At 30.7% G+C, this 27,749-nt stretch overlaps 1 protein-coding gene across 2 annotated transcripts in view; it reads right to left on the minus strand.

The window, feature by feature from the left end:
* The window catches only part of kkv (hyaluronan synthase-like protein kkv), a 199,556-nt gene that overhangs the window by 45,344 nt on the left and 126,463 nt on the right, over window positions 1-27,749 (minus strand). For both annotated transcript variants that reach the window (XM_081744907.1, XM_081744900.1), the window contains exons 2-3: window positions 25,342-25,467; window positions 709-953 (exon numbers count right to left, since the gene is read on the minus strand). In XM_081744907.1, coding sequence (XP_081601033.1) covers window positions 709-953; window positions 25,342-25,436 — 340 coding nt within the window. In that variant the 5' untranslated portion in view covers window positions 25,437-25,467. The remainder of the gene's footprint in view (window positions 1-708; window positions 954-25,341; window positions 25,468-27,749) is intronic.

Genomic DNA, 27,749 nt, shown 5'->3' on the forward strand with positions numbered 1-27,749 from the left:
CAAACTACTGACAAATTGTGATATCAGTTCCTGGTAACATTTGAGAGAACTGCGAGACGATCACTTATTCAGATTCAAGTTCTTTATCTTTGAATCAACAGAATCAGCTCGTTTATTATTGAAAGAACTTTTACTCGTATATATTCTACTAAGCACACAAGATTCTATTGGTTTCCTTAAAGAGTTTTGTTTTTACTAATAAAAAAAATTGGTATTCGTATAGAGCCAAATCATTTCATATAACTGATAATCGATAAACTTACTTAATCCCTTTTCCTAACAAATTTGGTTGAAAAGTCCACAGATCAAGAAATGGATGAGATACTATCAAGAAATCACTCACGACGCAGATAAGTAATATTGAGTTATCTGATAATAGTTCGTATTGAGACAATAACTCCATCGGAGTTTACATAACTAATATTAAACTATCTGAAATAGTTTGTGTTATTCCTACTGTCAAACAGTGTACAGTATTTTTACACATTTTATGTAAAGTAATGAAACTCCAAGATTTTATTAAACATTCTATTTTGTTTTTCATTTCTTAAACTCTATATATGTTAGTAATAATTGTATGTCTTCCATTTTAACGTCGAGTGTTAGAAAACTCAAATATTTGTATTAGAAGTTATCATCATAATCTATTGGTAATGAAATTCTTTTTTCGATGGCAGCAAAAATAATATACAGATTTAAGACACTTACTTATCTGTTTACTACAATGTTCCACTACTTTGTCTTTCTTGATCTGTGACGTCATGAACAAGACAGTTCCCTTGGCGATGACACCTGATCCGAGGACCATGATAAAAGTGAACAAGTAGGCAACCACCTTGAGAACTCTGACTGTGATCTCCATGCATTTTTGGTTTGCCATGGAGCCACTGTCTGACTCTGGTGGGAGAACACGGAAGACGTCCCATCCTTTGGTTTCTTGAACGGTCCTTTGGCTGGAAAAGAGGAAGAGTATTGGTGTTTAATTATGGATATCAATAAATAAATAAATAAAGTATAAAATAAGAAAAACACACAAGATACTTTGTTCACATACTTTGTGTGGTTTTACGGGAAGTTCTAGTAACTCTTTGAATCACCCTTCCCATGGCGCTAGTGAAACACTCCACTACAGTCGAGCGCGCGCTCTATGAATTTATTTAGAACTACTTCAACGGCAAACAACTTGATTGTCAGGAAAACACAACGCATAATTCAAGACAGAATTGTCTGTGGTTATGGTTATCGAAATGACACAACTTCCACTATGTGGATCGAGTTGCACCATCATTACCTCTGTCTTATCAGATTGGAGTTTGGTACTTAGTAATTTAAATAGATCTTCAATTAATTTACAATCTTAGGATTCTAGGATATAGCGCTCTCACGTGAAATCCAATCAAGAACCAATAGCAAAGTCGCTATATTATTTGGTTATACGGGAGTACACTCATAAAGAAGTATCTAAAAAGGAAATCATTGGGTCCAAATTTTGGGAGATGGTGACAGAATATATTGCGGGATTATATAATATTTTTTTTGAAACAATATTAACATTATAAGCGTTTTAATTTTATAAGCAAATAATAATTTTGAGTACTTTAAACTACAGGTATTTTTGATAACTTATCAGTACGTTCTTACAGGTAGGTCGGTTAGCCTATGGCAATGACAATATTCTTATTTAGCCATGCTGTAGTAAATTTTTATTTGAGATATCAGTGGATATCAAAATTTACGAAGTATCGGAAAAGTAGAGATCCCACTCACAATTTAATGGTTAATAATTCTTTCTAACTTAAACAATATTAATGGTTTCAGTAATGAACAAGGTCAAATTTTCGAAAAAATTCCATACGTAATGAAGAAAGATTAAGTTTGATGATTCCTAATTTTAATTGTTTGTATATGTTCAGGTCGATTCATATTTTTACTTAAAGATAAAAATTAACATATAATATTCGATAAAACCCACGATTTGTAGCGAACATAACGTGATGATCTGATCTTATAAGATAAGTATAGTACTTCAACTTGCTCTTAAACACTCCAAAAGAGGAGGGGACTCTCTATGCACGTTTCCTCTTTCCACCAAAACACACACCATCAAGAAAAGTAAAAATTTAAACGTCAGAAATTATTTTAAAAATTTTACACGTATACAAATTAATTTGGAAATATGTAATGAAAATGAACATTCTATTTTTTTGACTTATTTTACATACGGTTGCAATACATCACCACTGTCTTGAGAATATAGGAACAAAGCTAAATATACGTAGTTCAGATGTTATTTTTTTTTCACTTTGCTTGTAAATTGCCATCCTATGAGAAAAATATGTTTACCTCGGTGCAAAATCTGAAGCATAGTACCAAAATTAAAAGAATGACAAAAATAATAGAAATTACAGAAGCTTACCAAAAATAACGCAAGAATCACCGAAGCTTAGGGATAATGACAAAAAGAATGACCGAAAATCGGAAAAATTGATCTAAAAGCTGAAAATTGGCAAAATTTCCAAAATATGCATTTTAAAATTACCATTTTTTTAATTTGAGAACAAAATGTAATATTATGTGTATTTAATGGGCATTGTATCCACAATGCCATTTCCAAAAAGATGACATTTCACCAACTTCAGCTCTGTAATAATTATTATTAAGAATAATGCCTATTGAATTTTCATAAGAATTTACTCAACTATTCTCAACGTTTGGTGAACTTGTGTTTGAGTAGATTATGTGTAATTTTGTTTTCTATTTATGTACATTGCAATATTGTAGTAGTATTTTCTAGAAAATAATTCTTTAAGTAATTTTCATTAATAAATACAATACTTCCGCTCTGCTGGCATTTAATATCCGTGTTTGATTATATTTGGCAACGACTGAGAAGTTAGATTTAAACATATATAAAAGAGGAGGTTGATATTCAACTCCGGAATCTACTAGTAACAAGAAGGATCAAAATTCTTGAGATATTCTTTAAAATTCTGACATACTGTTTCCAGTCAACCAACTTAGAAGTAGGCTGATATTTGAAAAAAATATTAAGGAGAAGACTAGTGCCGGAATGTAGACATAGCATGAAAGCTATCCGTCATACGTGAGTATAAAATTGCATCCATCTTGTGTCATGGAATAAGAGTTTATTTTGAATTGTAAATTGCTTTCCTGACATTTTAACTCTGCTGCGAGAAGGTTACTAAACTTTCAAAGAAAGAAAAGTGAAAGAAAAAGAGGATAAGAACTTGCTTGTGTTGATGATCACGTGACAACCAAATTCTCTGCTTCTATTTACTAACAGATAATATCAAGTTCCCATGGCTACTTTGGAGCGACATTGACTGATTTGGATGTTTATTTACTATTAATTGTCTGCTATGGCAAGGCTAATTGAAAAGGATCCATCAATTGGGAGAGACAAATTTACTATTTAGTTACAAAAAACAAGAAAAATAACAAATAGCATACCTTACAAGAGCCATAACATCACAAGAAACATTAAATCATACTTGTTTTGCTTACTTAAATAAATATTGTATAGTATATCAATTTGTTATTAGAGATAAATATTTTTGTTGGTTTTCGCGTGAATAGAAGAGAAAAAAGAAAAATAATTCTAAAGTGGTACTTGACCAGAAAACAATTATATCGAGTGACTAGTCTTACTAGTCTAAAACTACAAAACACACCTGCACTTATAGAAAATATGTCACGAAACTAAACTACCTGCAGAGCAACAGGAATATCTAAATATATTTTTAATTTGTGTGTAAAACGTTATAACTTAAACGTGAACATAAATAAATAAATAAATAATTTACATTCCAGAGTCAGTTCCTTTCTAAACGAGACTCATATTACAACTTGTGACTGGGTGAACCGGTCCTAAGACAGCCAAAATTTGAATGTTTAAAAGTTTCAAGGACAATATATATATATATATATATCGCACGAAATCAACCAAACTTCTCATGCGATAGACCTTAACAAGCTTAGAACATATGTGAAATGTTATAGTGTGAAGCTTTTTTTTTTGTCAAGCTATGGGACATCAAATTTACAGTTTGAACTTACTGAAATCCCCCCCCCCCAAATTAATAAAGATTTGGTTTAAAAAACAATGAAGAATGACTTTTTTCCGCAATTGAGAAATTTATACTAATCTCTGCTTTTAGTGAAACATCGAAAACTAGATTATTTCTACGACTGTAAAATTAAGGTAACGATTTTAAAAATGCTAGAAGTTTTGATATATTTTACGAAATGTTAATGAATTTCTATAGACGATTCACTTGTTCTTAATTATCAATTTGAAAAAAAAAATAAGTAGAGAGTTGCAAGCAATTACAGAGTCATTTGTTGTCTTTACGTTGGTTCGGGTGTTCCTTGGTAAAATCAACCAGGAGGACACGGATGCTCAGTAGTACAGCGTTTACCTCTGATGTGTGGGGGCCATGGTTCGACCCCCGGGCAAGTAAGTTTGTGGTGGTCAACATCGTTTCCGTGGGATTTTTCGGGGTACACCCGTTTCTCCACTTTCTCATTCCACCAATTCTTCCATTATCATTCATTTTGCTTAATCATTATCTCCCTTAGCCTAAAAAGCATAATCGTGGAATGTTAAACTGAAATATTTCATTTCATTTTCATTTCAAATCAACCAAATACTTGAGTTGATTGAACTCTCAATATTAACTTATACAAGATGAATATTTGAGAGAAATGTCCATACTTGTTGAGCTAAACTATAACTATGTCCTTCTTTAAAAGGTAACTCTTACATGGATTGAATGTATTTATGGATTAAAAATTTAAGCTAGTTTTGCTAACATAAACTTCAATACGAGAAACTCTTTTGAGAGGATTTGAAATTACGTTCAAGTATGCTAAGAGCTTACAATAACTGCAATCCGTTGGTTATTAGATTTATAGTTCGCTGCAAACTCTTTTTAACCTCACGTAAATAATGCATGAAAAGAAAATTAGAAGACTTGAAAATTATTTTCCAAATAACTATCGCAATGTAAGTCCAAACAAAGAAAATTTTGTTGTTCTCTCCAATGAAAAATAATAAATTTTAAGTAACTCTTATAATATTAATATCATACATATATATATATATATATATATATATATATATATATATATGATATTAATATTATAAGAGTTATATATATAATATTAATATTATATATATACTGCCATTACTTGCAGGACAAACTCTGTCCGTGACTGTCCTCAGCTAACTTCTTCATCTTCGTTCAGTCATTTTTTGTTTTAATACTGTCCGTTGAACTTCTTCAGCCCCTCGCTCTTTTTAATTCCATCGTCTCAGCCAATGTCCCAATTAGTTTCTTTCTTTCTCTCTTTTTCGTAATTACAACAAAAAATAGTACTTTTCTTTTCTACTATTTCTAACACTTCCTCATTCGTTAACAGTTTAACAAAATTAATTTTCTCCATTCCCTCCTACGCTCACATCACGAAAATCTCTAGTATTTTGTTGATTTTGTTTAGTATCTATGTTTCTGCTCTGAACAGTACGATACTTTAACGAAATATTGTATGAGTCTTTTCCTCAACTCTTTATTGAAAAACACCAAAAAATACTTTTATTTTTCCTAAATGCTTTTCTCGTCATTCCTATCCCTACTTTTATTTATTACTTTTCAAGAAATAAAGTGGTTTATATTTATTAAGATTAATATTAATGAATATAAATCATTATATTTCCATAAAAATTATAACGTAACGTATTATGATGCCGTAATTAAATGAAAGTTTGAAATACTTATGTCAATGTTTGACTACTTTGGTCAATGTTCATTGTATCACAAAAATATTTCTCCTCTTATATTTACTGTATTATTATAAATTTAATTTTGATAATGTGTTGCCTAATTAACAGGAATTAAAGAAAATACACTTAAAGTACTTTCGTCCATTGACCTTAAACGTAATGAAGGAAAATGTCTACTGACATGGAATGAAGATAACGCTTGTGTATAGAGGAGATTTCCTCTTTGTGTAAAGACAGCGTCCTGTACATGATACATCCGTCCACATTGTACATAAAGGAGACATTCAACTTTTCAGTTCTCTTTTGATACAGCACAGAGGAAGAAATATTTTCGATTTCTTTGTAAATGCTTGTGTATGTATGTGTTGGAGGTAACTCCCTTTAAATAGAGATTTAACTGGTGACTTTTTTAACCTCGCTTCACTCCTTTGTGAGGCTAAAGACGAAGGAATTCTTTTTGTGCTCATCTTGTGCCGTGTCATGTTGTGTTACATAGTTTTCTAAGTATTTGGTTTCCTCCACCCATCTTTTGGGGTTAGGATGGAACAAACTGGACGTTTTAGAACTATAATTACGGTGGCCTTTTAAGAACTTAGTTTACTTTCAACAATTATTAATTAAAGTTTGCTTCATCAATAAATTAAAGCTAGCCGCGAGATCATTTTAAAGGAAGGCTATTTGCAGTTTAACATTCCTTTGCACCACCGAGAATACATGTGACGCAAATCGCAATTCCGGCCAGACATATGTTAGTGAAGATTCAACTGTTCAGTTACGCGCAAGAAATCTCAAGTTTTGCAGATCCCGCAAACAGAAAGTAAGATTATCCAATCGGCGGCAAATAAATATATGGTATATATTGGGTAGTTCATGTACACACAAAATTTTTAAAAAGTCACTTGAGTTTAGAAAATCTACGTGAGTTGAATGTTAAAGTCGTCAAAATTAAGATTATGCTATCTAAATAATTCATGGACAGCGCTAATGTAATAAAACTCGCTATAAGTTAGCAAAACATGATTAATTCGTTGGTATGCATCGGTAGTCATAAAAAGAAAGATTTTGCACATTGCTCATTAAGGTTTTCAGATCTATAGGTGTGTAAATAATGTTGTCTTAATTTGCACAAAATAAAATTTCTGAATTGAGAATCTTCAATGAAATATGTAGTTTATTATCATTTATTCTCATATAGGAACAATTTGACTGTAATTTTCTTTTCTTTATTACCTATATGACAGGTGCAAATTTTGAAGTTAAGTCTAATTTAATAATAATAATAGTCCCAAATAATAACAGTAACAATAATAGTATTTATATGTGTACGTACTGCTGGATATATTGTTGAATTGATCAGAGAAATTTGGCTCCAATTTCACTATGCTTTCAAACAAGGGTGGTCTCCTGATGGAAGAACGAATACGATTTTTTTGGAAAATGGAACCATCGATTTCTTTCGTCTCACATAAATCATGCCATTATTAATTTATTTTAGAAATTCCTGGAAGGATAGTTTTATAATAAATAAAAATAAAACTCTCATTCAGTGGGAAATTGAGCACGAGTTAAGTGTATATTCTTTGTTCATCCTAATGTGAAGTAAAATCAGAAGATGAGAAGAAAGGCTTGTTTGAGTTTGTATGTTTCGAAATGTAACAAACATTTATCTTTATTGAAAACCCTTAAAAAATCAAGCAAATTTGAAAACTGAGTTCCAGGTATTGACAGAACAAACTAACAAGTGGCAAAATTTTAGCTTCCTGTATAGTACTGAGATTTAAGACTTGAAATTAAAGTCATTATGCGAGTATTTTAAGACAAATGAAGTGGCAACAATTTATATAGATAGCATTAATGTAGAATTTGTTCAGGATATGGAAAGCTTCAAACACTACAGTGAACATACCTTAAGCTTGATTTATAAAAATTATCTTAAATAACGTGACAGAGTTAAAAGCAGTGTTTATGATTTCATTTTCTTCTACTATAGGACTGTACTAATCCAAAGAAGAAACAGGTGGACCATGATAGAATATAAAGGATTTTCAGATCTTAGCATAATCTGTGTAGAAAACATATGTTTGGAAAAAATAAAGATTTTTTCTGTGAGCGTTTTGAGGAGTTTTTAAACTTCCAAGAAAAGTTCTCATATGTTAAACTTTGGTGGTGTACTACCAGGATGTTACTCATATTCCTAAGTTAGAATAAAGAACTTTACACCTTCTACTGTTTGTGTATTTTTCAACTTTGTGGAAAATCAGTTCCACCTGTACATACAGAATGATCTGTTTGAAGTACACACTTTATCAATATATACTTTATGAAAACATGATTGTTTATTTTCTAATCATCTATTGAAGTTAATAAGACCCGACGTTTCCAAATACTTTCGGTATAGAAACGTAGTTTCGTTTGCTGTTCGTGACAAAGAGAGTTGTCTTTTCTAGATTTTTTCTCATTATTTTCTCAGTTAATGAAATCTTACTAGATTTTTGTTATTATAACACTTTGGATGCGTAGACTTGGGAGAGATGTTAACGATAAAAGAGCTATCTTCTTCGTACTTAATTAATTTTAACATTTTAGCATCAATTTTGTGTGAATATTTTTAAAAGACTTTCCTTGTGTTTTATTTCGCTTTTTTTGTGCACACTTAACTATATAATAAATGATGACAACACTTATTGAATGAATATTTAGATTAATTTAATCTGCTCCTAGTCCTATCCATTAATTTACTGGCTTGCTCGAGAGCCTATGGGATCTTAGATTCGATTTCCCATGGAAGAGACTTGAAAGTTAAAGGCATTACGGTTTTCTTTCCACACCTTAAACTCTAGATTCACGTCCCACTTAGCCTTCGTGCTAAAATAGAGACTCTAACTCCAACCAACAAACAAACCAAATTTCACCTGCAACTGAATATGTGGTTGCCTGAAACAACGAATTAAGAATAAAATAATGTGCTGAACACACAACTGCTAATATGAATCTGAGGACCATGGCTATTTTCAGACCATAAATCCAAAGAATTTATTTTTAGTATATATTTTTTTCTATTGTCTCATTAATTATTTGTTTGTAAAGGAAGTTAGCACATAAGCTATTCAAAATGTTACATCTATACTTTATCATAAGACACCATGTTTCGGAAGAGAATCAAATCCACATTTTTTCCAGTATCAGAGGCAAGTGTTTCCATTGATATGATCTTAGCTCACTATACATAATAAAGAAATCTATACATTCTGCTGTTGGAATCTAAGAAAAAAGAGAGATTGTACATTTCTTTCATAAAGTAGTTAATATTAAAGCGGCATGCTGTTATATAACAGACACTTGCGTACATTGTTGTTATGGTTGCAAAAGACACTAATAGATGCTAGTTTATATTGAAATAATGTATACGTATAAATTGCCACACATACATTGAAATAGTGTGTTTCATCGATGAAGTCCAATATTTCTTTGATGTTTATTGGTTAGTTACGTGGATTTACAATCTTTTAAACAAAATTTTTAAATGTTTAAATGTTTAAATGAGTATTTCTTAAGAAATACAGTATCTTATGATTTTCTGAATTAGTTTATGAAAAAACGTTTATAGAAGAGTTTCTGCTTCTGGGAGTTAGATCTAATAGTTCTTATGTAAGCCCTAAGAAAGCTGGTTTATGAGAGTCTACAAATGCTGATATTTGACCATGACTGTGTCTGAGTTTCTTGAAACCAATGAACATTGGTCACTAATAAAACTTGTCTACTTCTATGATTTGACTTCATTAACAAGAGTGATACGTTTATAATTATTATTATTAAAGTTTGTTACAATGGAACAACATGTAGCCAAAAAGACATCAGGTTTTAGTCAATATAAAATGCAATGTAAAAGTAATGAAGTAACTCATTAATATTTCATAGGCTGTGCGTAATAGATCTATTAATTACAATATTATTGGTATCTTTCCTCAGACATCTCTAAAATTATTACTTAGATAAATCACATTCCTGAGTAATGCCTTTTCAATGTATTCCGTCAAGCAATTCAGAAAATATAGGGCCTGTAATATGAATCATGTTCGTGATCTTAATTCTTATCTATAGATATTTTTTTGTCATGAACGTTACGTAAGGACCTTTGGCATGAAAAGCCACAAGCCGTTTGAAGTAATTCATTCTCCACGTTAATTTGCAAACCCACACGTCGTCTATAAAAGAAAATGTGCTGTTATGTTGCGGTTTCAGAAGGACATATAATCTAAGTTCTATTCAAGGATTGGCTATTCTCTTTCAACTTCTTCATCATCTTTTACCCCCACTCTTCCAAGAATGTACTTGCTCCTCACCCCCACCTACTCAGAGAACCTCACCTACTCTATTCCTACTTGCTGCTGCTAGACTGATCTTATGTCCAGGTGAAAGTGGAGGCTGAAGTAAGAAGAAGTATAACTGGACCAACCCACGCCTAACTCAATGTTGCCAAGTGACTCTTTTGTTCTGGTTAATAATCACTCCTTTGTGTTGCAAACCTAAGCTCTGTTCCGTTAGATATCTCCATTATAGTTTTGTTCACTATTTTGCACTGGGTTTATTATTATTATTATTATTATTATTATTATTATTATTATTATTATTATTATTATTATTATTATTATTGATCTTCGCTAATCTTGCCTACACTTTTCAACGAACTTTAAAAGTTCGTTATTGAATTCTCTCTCTCTCTCTCTCTCTCTCTCTCTATATATATATATATATATATATATATATATATATATATATATATATATATATATATATATATATATATATATATATATGTGTGTGTGTGTGTGTGTGTGTGTGTGCTTTTTATTATTTGCAAATTTTTCAATTTTAAGCTCTCCGTGGAATTTTTCGTGTCAGTCTTATCGTTCCCGGAATATTGACCCAAAAATTTCCGATTTTCGGAGCTTTAAGGAACCATATCGCGGGAACCGTAAGTCATAGTGAGATCATATTGGTGTTTGATCAATACCTAAGAAGATGGTGAACACTTTGGTACCAAATGGCAACCGGTGGTCACTGGCCAACTGGACACCGTTCCCCCAGATATTGGCCAAAAAAGTTCAGATTTTGGGAGATTTAAGGAAACCGTAAGTCACAAACAAATGATATTTTGCGAATTTTTCAATTTTGAGCCCTTCATTTTGAGCATGTGTCTTCGTAAAACAATATATCGTAGAACATATTAACAGAACTCTTAAAACAAAATATGTGGAAAATATTTAGAACTGAAGGAAATTATAAATGGATAGATATATTACAAGAATTGTTTAATGAGTATAATAATAAAGTACATAGAACAATTGAATCAGTCATTGCGTAAAGGCCGTATGTCCATCCCCACCACATTTTCATTTTAGTGCAAATTTGAGATATACGCGAAGAAACGCGCATCCCCTGTGAAAAGACCAATTGTATGGTGACATTATGTTACATATCTTACACTATTGCCTCAATATCATCGATGCCATTGTACACATCGGGCTTACAATCCAAAGTATTTTCTTTCTTTTCAACAACTTACTTTGATGGATATGTGGCCTTTTCGAAATGACTGACTCAATTGGTATAAAGCCTGTAGAAGCTAATAAGAAAAATGAATTCTTTTAAAGTTTGTTTTGGCAGTGCCCTTGGAGCATTCTCAACTGGTTAAATTTTGGTGAGTAAATTAAATACAATGAAGAACATAAAAAAATGTAGGAAGTAAATCAGGTAGTACTTACAAAGTGATTAAATAAACTAAAAATCTTTCCAAACCTTTCCTTATAGATCAGAGATTTGGATGCACAGTTTATGACGTCATAAATATACAAAAAAAAAAACTTGAAAACAATTGTTAGTTCGTGTAAAAGTAATTTTTCAGATACCATCTTCTTCACTTTCTAAATTTTTAATATTTTTCATTGTCTTTTAAATTATGCACTAAAATTTTAAGAAGTGTGGATGAACGTAGTGAAGAGTCTTAATAATAATAATAATAATAATAATAATAATAATAATAATAATAATAATAATAATAATAATAATAATAATAATAATAATAATGGCTCTTAAAAGTTACTAAAGTGCAAAAGAGTTTTCAATATTTAATTCATAACTCTTCAAATTTTATGAACAATTAATTTTACAAGTCTGATAATATTCGAAATATCCCTAATTTATTAACTCTACAATGTAGTCATATTAACAAGAAAACTTATTACTTGTATTCCAAGAACCTATTATTTTTTATTTTAATTTTACAGATATAACAAATAAGAATAATATTACAATTTTATGTCATTGTTTAACGGATACACCCTATTGTGTACCTACGATAATTTTGCTTTTTTAACCCACTGATTTATATGTGAAATTATCAGGCCCGGCCTTAAGCAATTTGCTCCCTTCCCGGGTACAATAGTATAGTTTGTAACCTTTTATTCCCTAGAAATATATCTTAAAATCCACGATTTTATGTACGTTCTCCCATCATAGTTCAATATGAAATGTACTGAAATGTAGCATTAATGAAGATATTGAATTTACCGAATAATAAACTAATAATACCAAAATAATAATCGTACAATAATAATAATAATAAACTGTTAATAGAAGAGTTGTGCGTCCGGAAGAACATATAAAGTTACAGTATATTTGTCAAGAATTGGAGCCGGGCCTGGAAATTATTATTGTTTTCTTTGAAATGAACTGGGATTTTAATGATATCAGTTTACTGACTTCTTCTTTATGTCAAGTTCAATGTCCATTCTTTTTTTTTAAATGAATATTATTTAAATTATATTTGGTTATTCAATATTAAAATTATATATATATATATATATATATATATATATATATATATATATATATATATATATATATATATATATATATATATATATATATATATATATAAATCTTTTTTTAAGAAGTAAGGGGCAATTAAATAGACTTGAAAAAATCAGTAAAATCAAGCCATTAAGATTTCAGTTTATATCGAAGAAAATAGAAGAATAAATGTCCAAATAAATCAATGGGCCAAAAATTAAAGATAGCGCAGTTATTCAACATCAATAATAACTATTGTTTTATATGAAATGTAATGACAGCAAAATGGAGATGATGTTATCTTCTTAATTAATTGTGGATCTTGATACATCTAACCATCAATAATTTAAAAATAAGAAACATAAGCTTAAAGTTTTCCTTTCTCTTTTAAAAAATATTTTACAGACCTTGTATTTGACAGCCAGTACAAAAAACTTTCATCTTGAATTCTGCACTGTAGATTTGAACTACCAATTGAGATTTATATTAAAATTTATTTATTTATTTATTGATGTTGTGGACCAGATTCACAGTTTAATGTCTATCTTAACTCAGAATCAAAGGTTTTTTAAACTTTTTTTTATCCTTGGAAACCAGCACCACAGTCTGTCTTAACATTTAATCTCACATCATAATCCCGTTCGCTTCTACCTTAACTGCTTTTCATTTTAAATATTATTTACTGTAACTAAATTATAAGAGATAAGACCAACACCTTGAAACAAAGACACTGTTATATAAGGTTAGCATAAGTGATTCATTCGTTTCAAAAAGCAGTTACACTATATTTTCAAAAGTTTAACACGTATACATATGAAAGATATTTAAAAAGAACCATAAACTCACCAAGTTTGTATTGTGTATTCCAGGTGGCTGCACGAGTTCATTATCTTTCCGATCGGGCGTGGCAGTGTGGCACTACAAAGTTAGTACCTATCGAAAATGGAGGGAAAACAAGAAAAAAAGACGTCGTCTGGACGTGTGTCATGTCACTAAAGGGGCACATATTGAACATTTGTAGAGGGTGTATAAACTTGGTGAGTTTGTGCTTCTTTTTATATATCTTTTGTGTGTGTACATGTAACACTTTTGAAAATAAAGTATAGCCTTTTCAAAATGAATGAATCACATATGCTAACCCTGTATAATAACATTTTTGTATTATAAGTTACTTTTATTGCACTAAGATATTTCTTTGATATGTTATAAACTGGAAGAGGAAAATATATATGAACATACACGATTTGTGCAGACACACTATATTAAATTGTTACGTAATAATAAAATGGACGTTGAATAAACAACACATTCGCGGGGAAAAGTATAATAATATTAATAATAAGGATATATAACTTGTGGCCATAAAATGATATACTTTGTTATTTATTTAAAGAAAGGAAATGATATAACTCCTGCGGGGATTTAAAACAGAAACAGGAATTGGGGCTTGTTGCGAACACCGTGAGTAGGAAGTTAAATGTAGAACAGTTAAGAAGTATACATTCTATACGAAAGAATAATAGTAATAAAAGAAATTGTACTGATAAAACATTGAACGTAACAGATGGTATACGAGGCAGATACTATAAGTCTTTCGTGTTTCTGTGCCAACTTTTATCTTTCTTTTTCACAACATAAAAAGTAAAGATATCTTTTTCATCTCTCGCAAAATTTATTTTGTTTATTTCAAGGTTATTTTTTATTTATCCTTGATCTTAATAAATCTTTATATAAAATGTATTTTTAAAACATTTTTGGGACTTTATGGTCGAAAACTGCTTATAATATCTACTCAAAAAGTTATGAAGAGATCTTTTTTTAAATCATTTCGCATAGAATTCTCTATTCACTGAGTTTTATCAATAACAACACGATAACTAATTTAAGAATATTACTGCCATCTGCGATACTGATATCAATGTGACGAAAATACAATTTAACATATGATATTTATACGTACAGTCGTATTCAACAGCATATTCATTTAAAGTATTTTAAAAGTTCATTTTTTACTATGATAGGACGTTTTTCGCTAATGTATTTATGGCGATCATTAAACAAAAGTTTACTGATAAGTTGTCACTATATTTGAATGTTTATGTTGCAATAATAAGATAGATCAAATAATATCTTCAGCTAATTTTGCTAGTAAACGAAACTGATAGAATTTCGTTGAAAAGGAAAGAGCGCTAAAGATAGTCAATTCTTTTTTCAACACGAGTAACCATGTAAAGAGTTTCAATGTACATTTTAGTACATGAACTTTTTTGTTGTAAAAGTAATCCTTAAAAATTTTCTAGGATACAATATTTGGTACTTACCGTAAACCGGAGCTATAGTGACCCAGATTCGATTACTTTGGTCCACACATAATATTTTTGAAATATTTCAGAGCAGACTTTTAAAACCCGATTGCAAATTGTACAGTGTCATACAAAAGTGTAATGTTTTAATAAAATCTACTGGTACGAGGACTTTTCTCCTATTTGTGCTTTGTTCATATCGCTGATGCTACTGGTCACTGCACAGATATAATAGTGCTATTGTAAGAACTTCTTTGTGCGGTTTGCAACATGGAAATAGAAAAGTACACTCCATAATCTTATTTACTACTATTGTTGTCGAAATGCACTTTAGAAACGGTAGTGTGTGAGTTAACGTGTGCAACACTCTTCTCCGTTCATTACTCTCTATTTCTCACTGATAAAATACAAATACCACATGAACCAGATAATTTTGGCCAATAACTTTGTAATTAAATTCGGTTTAAGTTCCCCTACATGTATTTTCTGTTAGAGGAAATATTCCCTTATTCATAAAAAAAATGGATCTCTGATTCAAATTTTCATAATACAATGATACGAAACAACTTGTATAAAATGTGTTTTAGTGGGCCAAATCAGCCCACCAGTAATATTCAATGGCCAGTACTGGAATTAAATTTTATAAATAAGGGGCAGTAACCGCACACATTTCTTTATTGTTCGTTGTCGTACATATTTAATTACATGTTATTTGATTCCGAGTATACTATTTAACCAAAGTAATTAGGGTTATTGACAGAATATGAAGGAAAGAAACGAATCATGAATAGTTATACGTTTATTGATGATGCTTAGGTTTTCAAATATACGTTTAAAAAGTCATTAGAGCAATTTTAGAGAAAACGGTAAATTTCGATGTCTGTTAACCAAATAAATCTGTTAAGAACTCTAAATTTAAAACTGGCTCTGATCTGTACAGTAGTGATCACCATGTCTCTACATATAGCACTTTAGAACAAACAGAAAATTTTCAACAATAGGCCTAATTATTTTCGGTATGTCAATCTAAATGCATCGGAAAATTCAATTCAATGTTTTTATTTTTGCTCCTTGACTCTTCTACTAACTCGAAAGGAATAGTTAAATAACATCAGGATCTTTATGTACTTTTTTTTTTCAAATCAACCACAGGATTTGTGGGAGAGTAAAGATTTTACTTTGCTTATCACTTACCGATCAAGCGCACATGAATGAATTATGTTCTTGCTTTGCAATCTGAACGTTTCTAGTTCACAACTCACGATCGGCCATTCAGTCTCAGAGTCTTCCAGTATTTTCCCTCAGTCCCATCAGTTGAATACATGATGGTACTAGTATTGTTAAATTATTCAAACAATTTTGTTTTCATTGTTTGAATGTTCGTTTTTCTAATATTTACCAAACAGTTGTTCGTTATTCGAATAAATTATTGAAATAATTTATTCAATATATTAATTATAAAAAATGGTTTGTCGCTTAAATAACTATTTGAATATACTTTGTTTTTCGAAAAAGTAATTATTCAATTATTTAAATAATTGGTCCTCATTCAAATAACTATTTGTTCGAATATTTTTTTAAAAATAATTATCCCAATTTTGATATCACCATTTCAATGGTACTGTTGTCCTACCTTATATTCTTCTAAAATTGTTTTCCGGTTCCTATTGCTAACGTGTATAGCGTTAAATGCTTTTACTAGCGTAGAATGGTGTTAATGTATCTGGAACATCCTCAAATAAATTAATAAGTCTTCTTTTAAACCGCAAGCCAAACGCGTATTTGTAGTATAAAAATATGTGGATAAAAATATATATACGTAAAGTACGGATATTTGTGATGTATTTCAATAATAAATGACCTGGACAAGTTTATAGCGTTAAGTAGTACGTAACTAACTGACCATTAGAAAGGCACAAAGAGATGACACAGATATTACAGAACACCCTTCACTTTTTCTTTCATGTTTTTTTTTTCTTTTTCTCTCTCTCTCTCTCTCTCTCTCCAATTACACGTCCCAATGTTCTTCTTAGCTTGTTATTAATATTCATTTTCACGAGGATGTTCTGTTCCACAACTCTTTCCTTCCTCTTTCGTCTCTCTTTTTCTCTTTCTTTCTTTCTTTGTTCTTTCTCTCTCTCTATTTCTTAGTGTATGTGTTGAAATACAGCAAATGAAGTTTCCATGTTTTGACTGGAAGTTGTTGACCGCAGGGCGTTTGTTTGGATTGCAAACACATATGGAAATTAGCGAGTTTATCTTCTCGACAGTTCTTCCGGTAATTTAAATTGAACTGCAAAATTGCACTGCTATGCCTTCTACAAGAGAAATAACCTTAGTAACTTTCTCCGCAGTAGACTAATCGGACAATGTCAAATAATGACCTTTTTCAAACTAAAAGGAAAAAAAAAAGAAAAAGAAAACTGTCTTAATAGTCCTCAAGGTTAGATATAAAGTTCTCATTGCATGTATAGATAATTCATGAACACAACATTGAAGTTCCATTATTTCTTAACTAAGAAAGTTCTGTGACTTTTTGTGGAACTAATATCTTACATATTAGATAGATAGATACTATCTATGTGCAGTCACCAACATAATGGATTATTAATATATACCATTCTCAACAATTTCCAAGCAAGCTGGCCAACTGAAATAGTTTTCATTGTTCAACAGATAATTGCGAATTGTCTCTATCTGAAAGCAAATTGAATGAAAATGCATTAACTAGCTCCGAAGTTATTGGCAAATAAACATGTAAAGTGTGCAAATGCATCTTTGCTGGAGCATGCATGAGATTTCTTTACTTTACATATTGTAGATGTGACTTGAAGAGTTTGTAGAGCAATTTCAAATGTTGTTCTTATATGATACATTGTATTAAAGTTAAAATTGATTCCAAAACAAGCATCAACTTTTGTAGTAAAATTAGGATACTAATATTAACATACGTATTTTTTGTGTGACATACATACGGGAACAAGGTATGTTATATTCTTCATTTTGTATTGACAATAGGAAGTGTAAGGAGCGGTTTATCTATAAATTGCGCCACGTGAATTAGAAGTAACCCACAGCTTTTCATGTAGAATGATCTTCGCGAATATTGTAATTGCCTACTACTATTCTTATTTTGTTAACCATCAGAGTATTTCCATTAGTATGCACAGTATACGTATAGCGCCTGAAATTAATAAATAAATATGGTATGAAAATTGTCTATATTGCTCAAGGAGACCAGAGCATTAAATATACTTGTTTAAATGAAACAGTTACAACTGCTCGTCTAACAGTCTTCAAGAGTACCTGAAAAATATTGAACAAACTTTTTTTTTCTATATCTTAATTAAAAGTTATCTGAATTACCCATAAAATATCATTTATAATTGAAAGGAGTTAAAATCATTTATGTATCATTCATATAAAAACTAAATTCTCTATAATTTTCAACCAATGTACACCAAAATTTGTGTTAGAGCAGTTATTTTTGACACAAAGTGGTTAGACTAAATTTTGTCATTGGCAACATAGATAAGCAAGGTTTTATTCTGGAGATTTCCGCTACCACCACACCCAATCGAGAAACCGGATTTGCAGCCCTTGTGCATACAATCAGTTCACCTTTTATTAACACACTCAAGGACACCAGCAAGTGAGAAAGACAGCACTTATTTTAAAGAGTTAGATGCTAATAAGAGCTTAAATATCTGTCTTAACTTTAAATTGGGTATTATGAAACCCGGAAGATTGTAATATGTAAAATGTTATATTTTGTTCGCAAGTGTGTGTCATTTAAAAAAAAATATGATATATATGTATAGTATATACTGATTTATAGTACCCTATGCATTGTATACACTGGTATAAAATCCATAAGAAATCCCATGAGTTTAGTTTTCTTTGACGAAAATGAGCCTTACTAAGATGTTCAATGATTTTAAAAATAGATAATTCTCTTTTAATAACTATTGTTTTAATTACTGGGACGATCAACTAAAATATTCTTTGTTTACTAAACACAAACACACAAATAAAATAAGATTTTCTCGACCCACACTAGAGTAATTTTATTAATAATAATGTTAAGTAAGGGACTCCAATATTCTTGTTAACTTTATAAGAAATACACGTAGATTCCCTCTTGTTAGATATACTGGTCTTGTAGTCTATTAAGAAAAATGAAATATTTTAGTTTAACGTCCCACGATTATGCCCATTAGGCTAAGGGAGACAAATAATTAAGGCGAGTTATTGATTATGAAAGAATTGGTGGAATGGGAATGTGGAAGGAAATTGAACTACTCTGAGAAAACCCAGGGACACGATGTTGTCCACCACAAACTTACTTGGCCGGGGATCGATTCAGGGACCTCACACACCAAAGGAAAAAGCCCTACCACTGAACCACTGTACCCCTCAGTCTACTTGAGACTTACTCACACTATATATACTGTACTTATGTGGAAAGTATAAACTTTAGTTTTAAAGAATATATTCAATGTTCCAATGGCAACTAGGAAATAATTTAGAGACAACGTTTAAAGAATAGATACACTACAGATTAGTATAAGATCTTCTTAACATAGTCTATAACTGGATAATTTGTCAGTTCGATAATTATGACATCAGAGATTCCAATTACAAATTTATCTACAATAATCATAGTTTCGAGAACACTGATTTCTTTGTTCCGTTCTTTAAGTACATATTATCATTGATTACTACTATTTCAAATTTTGATGTAGTTATTTATTTCTTCTTTATTTTAAAAATTGTAGAGAAACGGAAATCTACTAAATTTAAGTCTCAAATCGCTATTACAATCTCGTATCATACGAACAAGAATTGCGATGTTATTTTGTACAATCTGGCAGCGTATTCAGTTCTTTGTAATTAAATACATCACGTAAATACTACTGTTAAATATATGTATATTCCTGAAGAATATATTTACACGTTTCTGTTCATTTATACGTACGAGCAGTGTTTGTAGGTTTCCGTAAGAAAATTTCCCTCAAATTACTTAAGATTTTCCTTTTTCTTATGAAATTTTCCTAGTTTGTTGAGTGTCCAATTCCAACGACAGAAGTTACGTGATAAGATTAATTTAGCTATATTAAAGGAAGTGCCAACCACATTTGTTTTGTTCATTTCCTTTTTGCTTCTATATTTTTACTTTATCTTTCACTTTTTCTACAAAAACAAAAAAAGCCAATTGTGGGTGCAAATGCTATTTTGAACACTACACACACACAGACACACACACACACACACAAACTATTGCAATTACATTGGTTTATTCTAAAGAACAAAGAGAAAAAATTAACCATTTATATTGGTCAATCAATCAGCGCGAGAATTTCTCTGGATTTACAGTTTATCGAAAAATTCCCCTTTTCCCTTTTTGCTAAATTTACCTACGAAATTTTCCTAGATTAGGGAAATTTCGCTTAAACTGCGAACACTGCGTACGAGGCGTGCCCTTTTAATTAAGTAGATATTGCTTTGAAATTCGGCCACTGCAGCGCTGTGGTCGGCATCCTGCGCCTGCGCGCTGTGTATCTACATCTGTTGACAAGCTACAGATGCCATTACGGAAACACTCGAAAGTGTTTACGTTTGTTTGTAAGTAGTAATGCCTCCGGCGATTGAGAATTTCGCTGGCTGTGAAAAACGACCTGTGATTTATTTTTTTAGTGCTAAAGGCGTGAAAGCGGCTGAAATTTATCGCCATTTTAGTGAAGCGTATGGAGAAAACATTATGAGCGATGTAATAGTACGAAAATGGCCTTTTAAAGATGAACACACGAATGTTCATGATGAGGAACAAAGTGGACAACCTTCTGTCATTACTAAAGACTTGGTGTAGAAAGTTGACGAAAAAGTGAAAGAAAACAGACGCTTTACTATTTCGTCGGTATTTGATAAATTTCCTCAAGTTTCAAGAAGTGTTCTGTGAAACTGTGACTCAACGCTTAAATTACCGAAAGTTGTGCTCCCACTGGGTACCGAAAAATGTTTACATGCTGAGTAAGGGGATCGTTTAGCTTCACAACAATGCCTGTCCACACGTAGTAACTCAAAATCAAAATCTTATCGCATCATTTGGTTGGGAACAATTTGATCATCCTCCGTATAGCCCCGATCTAGCGCCCACTGACTACCAGATGTTCGTGCATTTGTAGAAGCACATCTAGTGTCAGCGACACGACGACAATTATGTCAAAATGGCCGTGTTGCAGTGGTTGTCAAATTAGGCGGTGGACTTCTATGAGTATGGTATTCAAAAGTTTGTAGTACGATACGATATGTTCCTTAATATTGGTGGAAAGTACGTAAAAAATAGATTAAGGGACAAGCTTTCATGTAACAATAAAATTGTTTCGAAAAGTATACTATATATAATTTCGGAACGGTACTTATTAAAAAAAAAAAAAAAAAAAAAACACGCCTGGCATATGTTTAATTGCATCTTGTTTGATTATGATAATATGAAGTATATTAGAGATCATAGAAAGATTGAACAAAAAATTAGCACTGCTTTGTGACGGAATATAATTCAAGATTTAATAAAATTTATAATCACCAAAAAATATTCTTGGAGAGATACCAGAAATAAACTTTCTTGGCGGAAGATATATCTATTATACAATTGAGCAGGTTGGATTAACTCATCTCGAGGCCCAGGGCTAGAAAAAATATTTGGCCAATGCTGACTTCACTTAATTTCTGTTAAAGTACGGTAGGAAAGTTAAGGGAATATGTTTCTTTTTTTTTTTTTGTCATATTTTATTTTGTGATGATTGTATCTTCATGATTCTTTTTAGATAGCCGCTTGAGATTTTCATCAGAGTCCCCCGTCCACCTGGAGGCCCGGAGATATAGCCCCCGTAAGCCCCTCCCTTAATCCGGCCCTGCGATTGAGGAATTATCTTCATCCCACAATAATTCAAACTGTTGTAATATGATATAAAATTGACTATGATCAGCCATGTTTATATTTATTTTTCTTGATTTCTCCTTACTAGCTAATTAGAACCCATCAGCGTAGTCGATTAAATTATAAAAGAACTAATAATTTATACATGTTTTGGTGACTTCTATGCTTCAAACAAGTAAGGTGACAAAAATCTCTAGTACTCTAAACTTCTTAATGTTTGTACTTATAAAGAGATTGTGTTAACCGTACACGCTACCAAATTAGCATACTGTAAATGAGAAAGCACACACAAACCAGATGATAAAAATGTTTTCCGAAATGTGCACCACATCAAAGTGACGTTAGACTGTTGTTGACGTACTACAGTATGTTATTTGTCAAAACTAGAAGGAAACTTCCTGTACATAATTTGCATGTTCGTGTGGCCGAATAATACTCGTATACGAGTATAAACATACATATAAATTTCTAGTGTGGATGTTAATGCTATTTGTGCACTTGGCTTTATGTCTTTCTAAATGGTTGGTTAAGGAGTTAAAGAAGTAACGGTATGCAAGCCATCTCAAGGTCGTCAACTTCTATTACTGTCTGACATGGCGAAGAAAAATTTCCCTTCCTATCAGATGAATGAGACACTAACTCTTAAGGCGAAGTTAACAGTGACTAAAAACACTTTCAGTTTTAGAAGAAGTGATAATATATTTTCAAGTTTCTGATTCTTTTTTCTTTCCCTTTTTTTTTATACCAATATCAGATAGAAGATAGAAATGAAAACCTTTTTCAAGAAGATTTTGACGTTTAAGAGCGAATTCATTTCAGCACGAGGACCTTCACTACGTTATCTTATATTTTATATTTTATTATTATAATTTCAAGTAACTCCGGAATTGCTTCAGGATGTTCGATTAACCCCGAAATTTTTGTCCCATTATCAACAATCGAGACCGGTCTCTCCGTTTTATGTTTTTTACATTAAACATCTAGAGACATGTTCGAGTGTAATATAGAGATTTTGGGCATACAATCTGGGACAAGCTATGCCCAGATTAATATATATATTGGTATGTCATAGACTTGGATTAGTATAGTATCTTAACAAAGTTTTGTGTGTAGAATTGAGTTAAAGGCTAAACTCAATGCTTTATAACAATTTTCGCTAAAGATATCTGTATCAAAAACAATTAACTACCTTTCTCTTATTTATAATGTTCCGTGAAATATAAAGTATTCGCTACCTCCTAACTCACTAAAATAATCTCAGAAGTGGTTCTGTAACAGAGAGCTTCCATGAAGTTTGGTTTCTAGTTATCTCTTTGTATTAATATCTAAGCTATTTGTTCTAATACTGTCTATGGCTTGCAGCCTGCTTTTTACATGTCTTTCCGTTTCCTTCCATCATATCTTCTATCATGTCCATCAGAACGCAGTTACTTCTTCAGCAATCTTCTAACCTGTTCCTTCTCATTTTTCAAAACTAATGATATTAATTATTTTCTTTGTCCTCTACTTTTCCCAACAACACTTCATTAGTTATTCATAACATACAATTAATTTTATTCATAATCTTATTTTGAAGCCCTCCGTACGTTTGACAATTTTTATTATTAAACTCTTTATTCAAGGAACCACCAAATATGTTTCCTTCATCCTAAAGGCTTCTTTTGCTATTCCCATTTTTCCTTTCAGTCTCTGCTCAGATTTGTTATTATTATTGTTCAATGTTTTACTATTACTAAAATACTTAGATATCAAAGTAGTATAGTATACTATACCTAATTAATATAAACTAATCATAATTTCTAGCTTAAATCTTCTAACTTCTATAACTTCCAAAGCCTCTTTTCTTCCTATCAAAATTATTTTCGCTGTCTTCTTTATGTAAAATATTAAGTTTTCTTCCTTATTCTTTATAATTTTTGCTCAAGTTTTTTTTTCTTAGTAATATGTTCATATTCATTTCTAATTTGCAATAAATCCAACATACAATCTGTTATGTTTTAAGTCAGTTAAAAATAACGAAGAAAATCTTAACTAGTACCGTAACTTTTTCTATTGTGAAGAAACTTCGTGCTTCATTGTTTTCCTTTTAAAAAGCAAATCTCTATCATAAGTATAAACTGTATTTACAATATTCTTAATTAACCATCTCATCATTTATTTCCTTATATCTCAAATTAATGTAGAAGAAAGAGAACTTGAAGAAGTCGATATTTTCAAGTATTTGGGAAGTATTTTAACGAAAGACGCTTATTGCACCGAAGAGATTAGGTTCAGAATTATCATAACCAAAGAGGCATTTAACAAGAAAAGATGACTCTTAACTAGTAGTCTTAATATTGGATTAAGGAAGAAGTTGGTCAAGTGCTATATATGGAGTATTGGACTGTATAGTTCAGAGATTTGGACATTATGGAAGTTAGAGAAGAAAATTTTAGAGTGTTTCGAAAGGTGGTGTTGGAGGAAGATGGAGAAGGTAAAATGGACGAAGAGAGTAACAAACGAAGATACTTTAAAACGGATAGGAGAGAAGAGGACACTTTTAACCAGTATCCTTCTTAGGAAGGCGAATTGGATTGGACGCATCTTGCGAAGAAATTGCCTTCTTCATACTGCCTAGAACGAAAGATGGAAGGAAAGTGAGGAATAGGAAGAAGAAGAACGCAACTGATCGATATTGGGCTGCGGTGGCTCAGTGGTAGACGTTCACCTCTGGTGCTTGGGGTCCCGGGTTTAATCCCAGCTCCCGCCAAGCGAACTTTGTGGTGGACAAACATCGTGTGCGTGGATTTTCTCGAGGTTCACCCGTTTCCTCCCACTTTCTTCATTCCACCATTTCATTCATTATTTCATTATCACCGTCTCCTGTAGCCTAACCGGCATAACCGTGGGATGTAAAACTTAAAGATTTCATTTCATTTTTTTCAACTGATCGGTAACTTGCAAAAAACAAGAAAATATTGCGAGTTAAAAGAGGAAACTTAAGATCGATAAACGTGGAAGAAAAATTTCCAGGTCCAAATCTAAATAAATAAATAAATAAAAAAACATCATTAGTCCAGTGACCTTCCAAAAGCGAGAATACATAATAATAATAATAATAATAATAATAATAATAATAATAATAATAATAATAATAATGTTTAATAACAGGTTTGTTTCATGTGTTCTTATTTTAAATAGTAATTAGTTTTACATGGGGAAAATTTGACTATCCAAACCCGTATTTTGATGCTCCATAAATCAGAAGCCAAATGGTTGCATATTATAATGTTTTGTATAAGTATTAAACTGGTCAAGTTCTACCACTATGCCAAGTTTCGTCAAAATTGGATGGATTTCATTCATCACATATGATATATTAAATTACCATTGTGATATTGTTTCTTTTTCTTAAGAAAAGAAACATCAAATGAAGAACAAAAAGCAGATCATAGATATCATACCTGCCACCATAAATGTCTTGTGTGAGTGGTGTGAGCTCATCGTCAGAAAATCTATCATCATCACTATCATTGTGCATAGCTTGCATCGCCGGCATGGTGTTTCCGGTCCACACCTACTGGTGGTGTCTGCAAACAGAAGAAAAAGAAAGAAAAAAATGAAAATATGTTCAACATTTTAAATGATATAATTACGTAAAACAAACTTACGTAAGTACTAGGTCTAATTATGGCATATGTGCTATTATTTATCGATACTTCCTCGTCTCTGAAATCCAAGTTGTTACAAATTACTGTTATGTATATTTATATTTTACAAAAATGTTTGTGAAAAGTGTTAATACCATTTTACTCATTACATTTTATGCTTCCTCTGTTTGTTGTTCGAGAAATCAACAAACAAAAAGGGCTTTATACAAACTTGAGAGTAGGAATTCATTCGCTAAATAAAAAAATAACTAATAACATAAAGAAAGGACTACCAATTCAACAATGAAAAGATGTCAGTATGTATAAGAAAGGAAGAAGAATTCCGTTACTGTTTAATGAACGTAAACGCCTCTGTGAAAACAAAAGAAAGAGAAATTTGTAACTGGTGTTAATAGGGAAGATCTGTGAATAGTCTGTGAAACGTGAACAAAAAGAGCAAACACTGTTATGAAAAACTATATTGAAACAGCATCGCATCGATGACATAGTTTAACGAAAGCCAGCAAAAAATTTTTTACTTTCATTTCCCGAAGCATGAAATACAAATATGTTTTTGTTATTTTTCCTCCTTTCTTTAACATAATTATGTGTGTTTTAATGTTAAAATGCAAATAAGGAAATAGCAGTGGAGGAAGAATTCAGAAACTTCTCATATTAACACATCATAGTCTATACAGTAATGATATAAAAAAAAATCATTTACTACCTTCTAAAACAGGGATGCAAATAAGCAACAAAATTTTACTCGACCAAGAAAAAAGCTATTAGCCCACATCCCACAATATAAATCATTTACTTACCTTTGGTATGATAGTAAATACTCGCCCGCATCGATAACCCACTCGCCCCGGGCGAGTGGGCGAGTGGTTATCTGCATCCCTATTTTAAAACCTCGGAACTCTCATTTTCCAGTAAAATTAAATAAATACATTACTTCACATTTATACTTACTGATTCGTTAAACTAAGAATAACTCTTTAATCAACAACTATTTTTAAATTGTAGTTATTTAATCGTTCTTCTAATTGAATAAATGAATATTGGTTTATTAAACTGAGAATAATTCTATATTCAACAATTAGTTCCTAAAATTGTACTTATTTGAAAATTGTTCCAATTGAATAAATGAATTTTGATTTGTTAAACTGAGAATAACTCTTTAATCAACAACTATTTTTTAAAATTGTAGTTATTTGATCGTTGTCTAACTGAATAAATGAATATTGGTTTGCTAAACTGAGAATAACACTATATTAAGAAATTGGTTCTTAAAATTGTACTTATTTGATAATTGTTCCAATCGAATAAATGAATTTTGATTTGTTACACTGAGAATAACTCTATATTCAACAGTTAATTCTTAAAATTTTACTTATTTGAGAACTGTTCCAATTGAATAAATGAATTTCAATTTGTTAAACTAAGAATAACTATATTCAACAATTAATTCTTAAAATTGTACTTATTTGATAATTTTTCCAATTGAATAAATTAATTTTGATTTCTTACACTGAGAATAACTCTATATTCAACAGTTAATTCTTAAAATTGTAGTTATTTCATAATTGTTCCAATTGAATAATTGAATTTTGATTTGTTAAACTGAGAATAACAAATATTCAAAAATTAGTTCTAAATTATAAGATTTTGATAATTGTTCTAATTGAATAAATGAATATTGATTTGTTAAACTGAAAATAACTCTATATTCAACAGTTAATTCTTAAAATTGTACTTATTTGATAATTGTTCAAATTGAATAATTGAATTTTAATTTGTTAAACTAAGAATAACTCTACATTCCACAGTTAATTCTTTAAGTTGTACTTATTTGATAATTGTTCCGATTGAACAAATGGAATTTTGATTGTTACACTGAGAATAACTATATTCAAGAATTAATTCTTAAAATTGTAGCTATTTCATAATGGTACCAATTGAATAAATGAATTTTGATTTGTTAAACTGTGAATAACTCTATATTCAAGAATTAATTTTTAAAATTGTACTTATTTGATAATTGTTCCAATTGAATAAATGAATATTGGTTTGTTAAACTGAGAATAAAAAAATACTCAACAATTAAATTTTAAAATTATAGTTATTTGATAATTGTTCCAATTGAATAAATGAATATTGATTTGTTAAACTGAGAATAACTATTTAATCAACATTTAGTTCTTAAAAGTGTACTTATGTGA

This window comes from Thermobia domestica, chromosome 2, assembly GCF_964235325.1.
Source record: "Thermobia domestica chromosome 2, izTheDome1.hap1.1, whole genome shotgun sequence".
NCBI lineage: Eukaryota > Metazoa > Arthropoda > Insecta > Zygentoma > Lepismatidae > Thermobia > Thermobia domestica.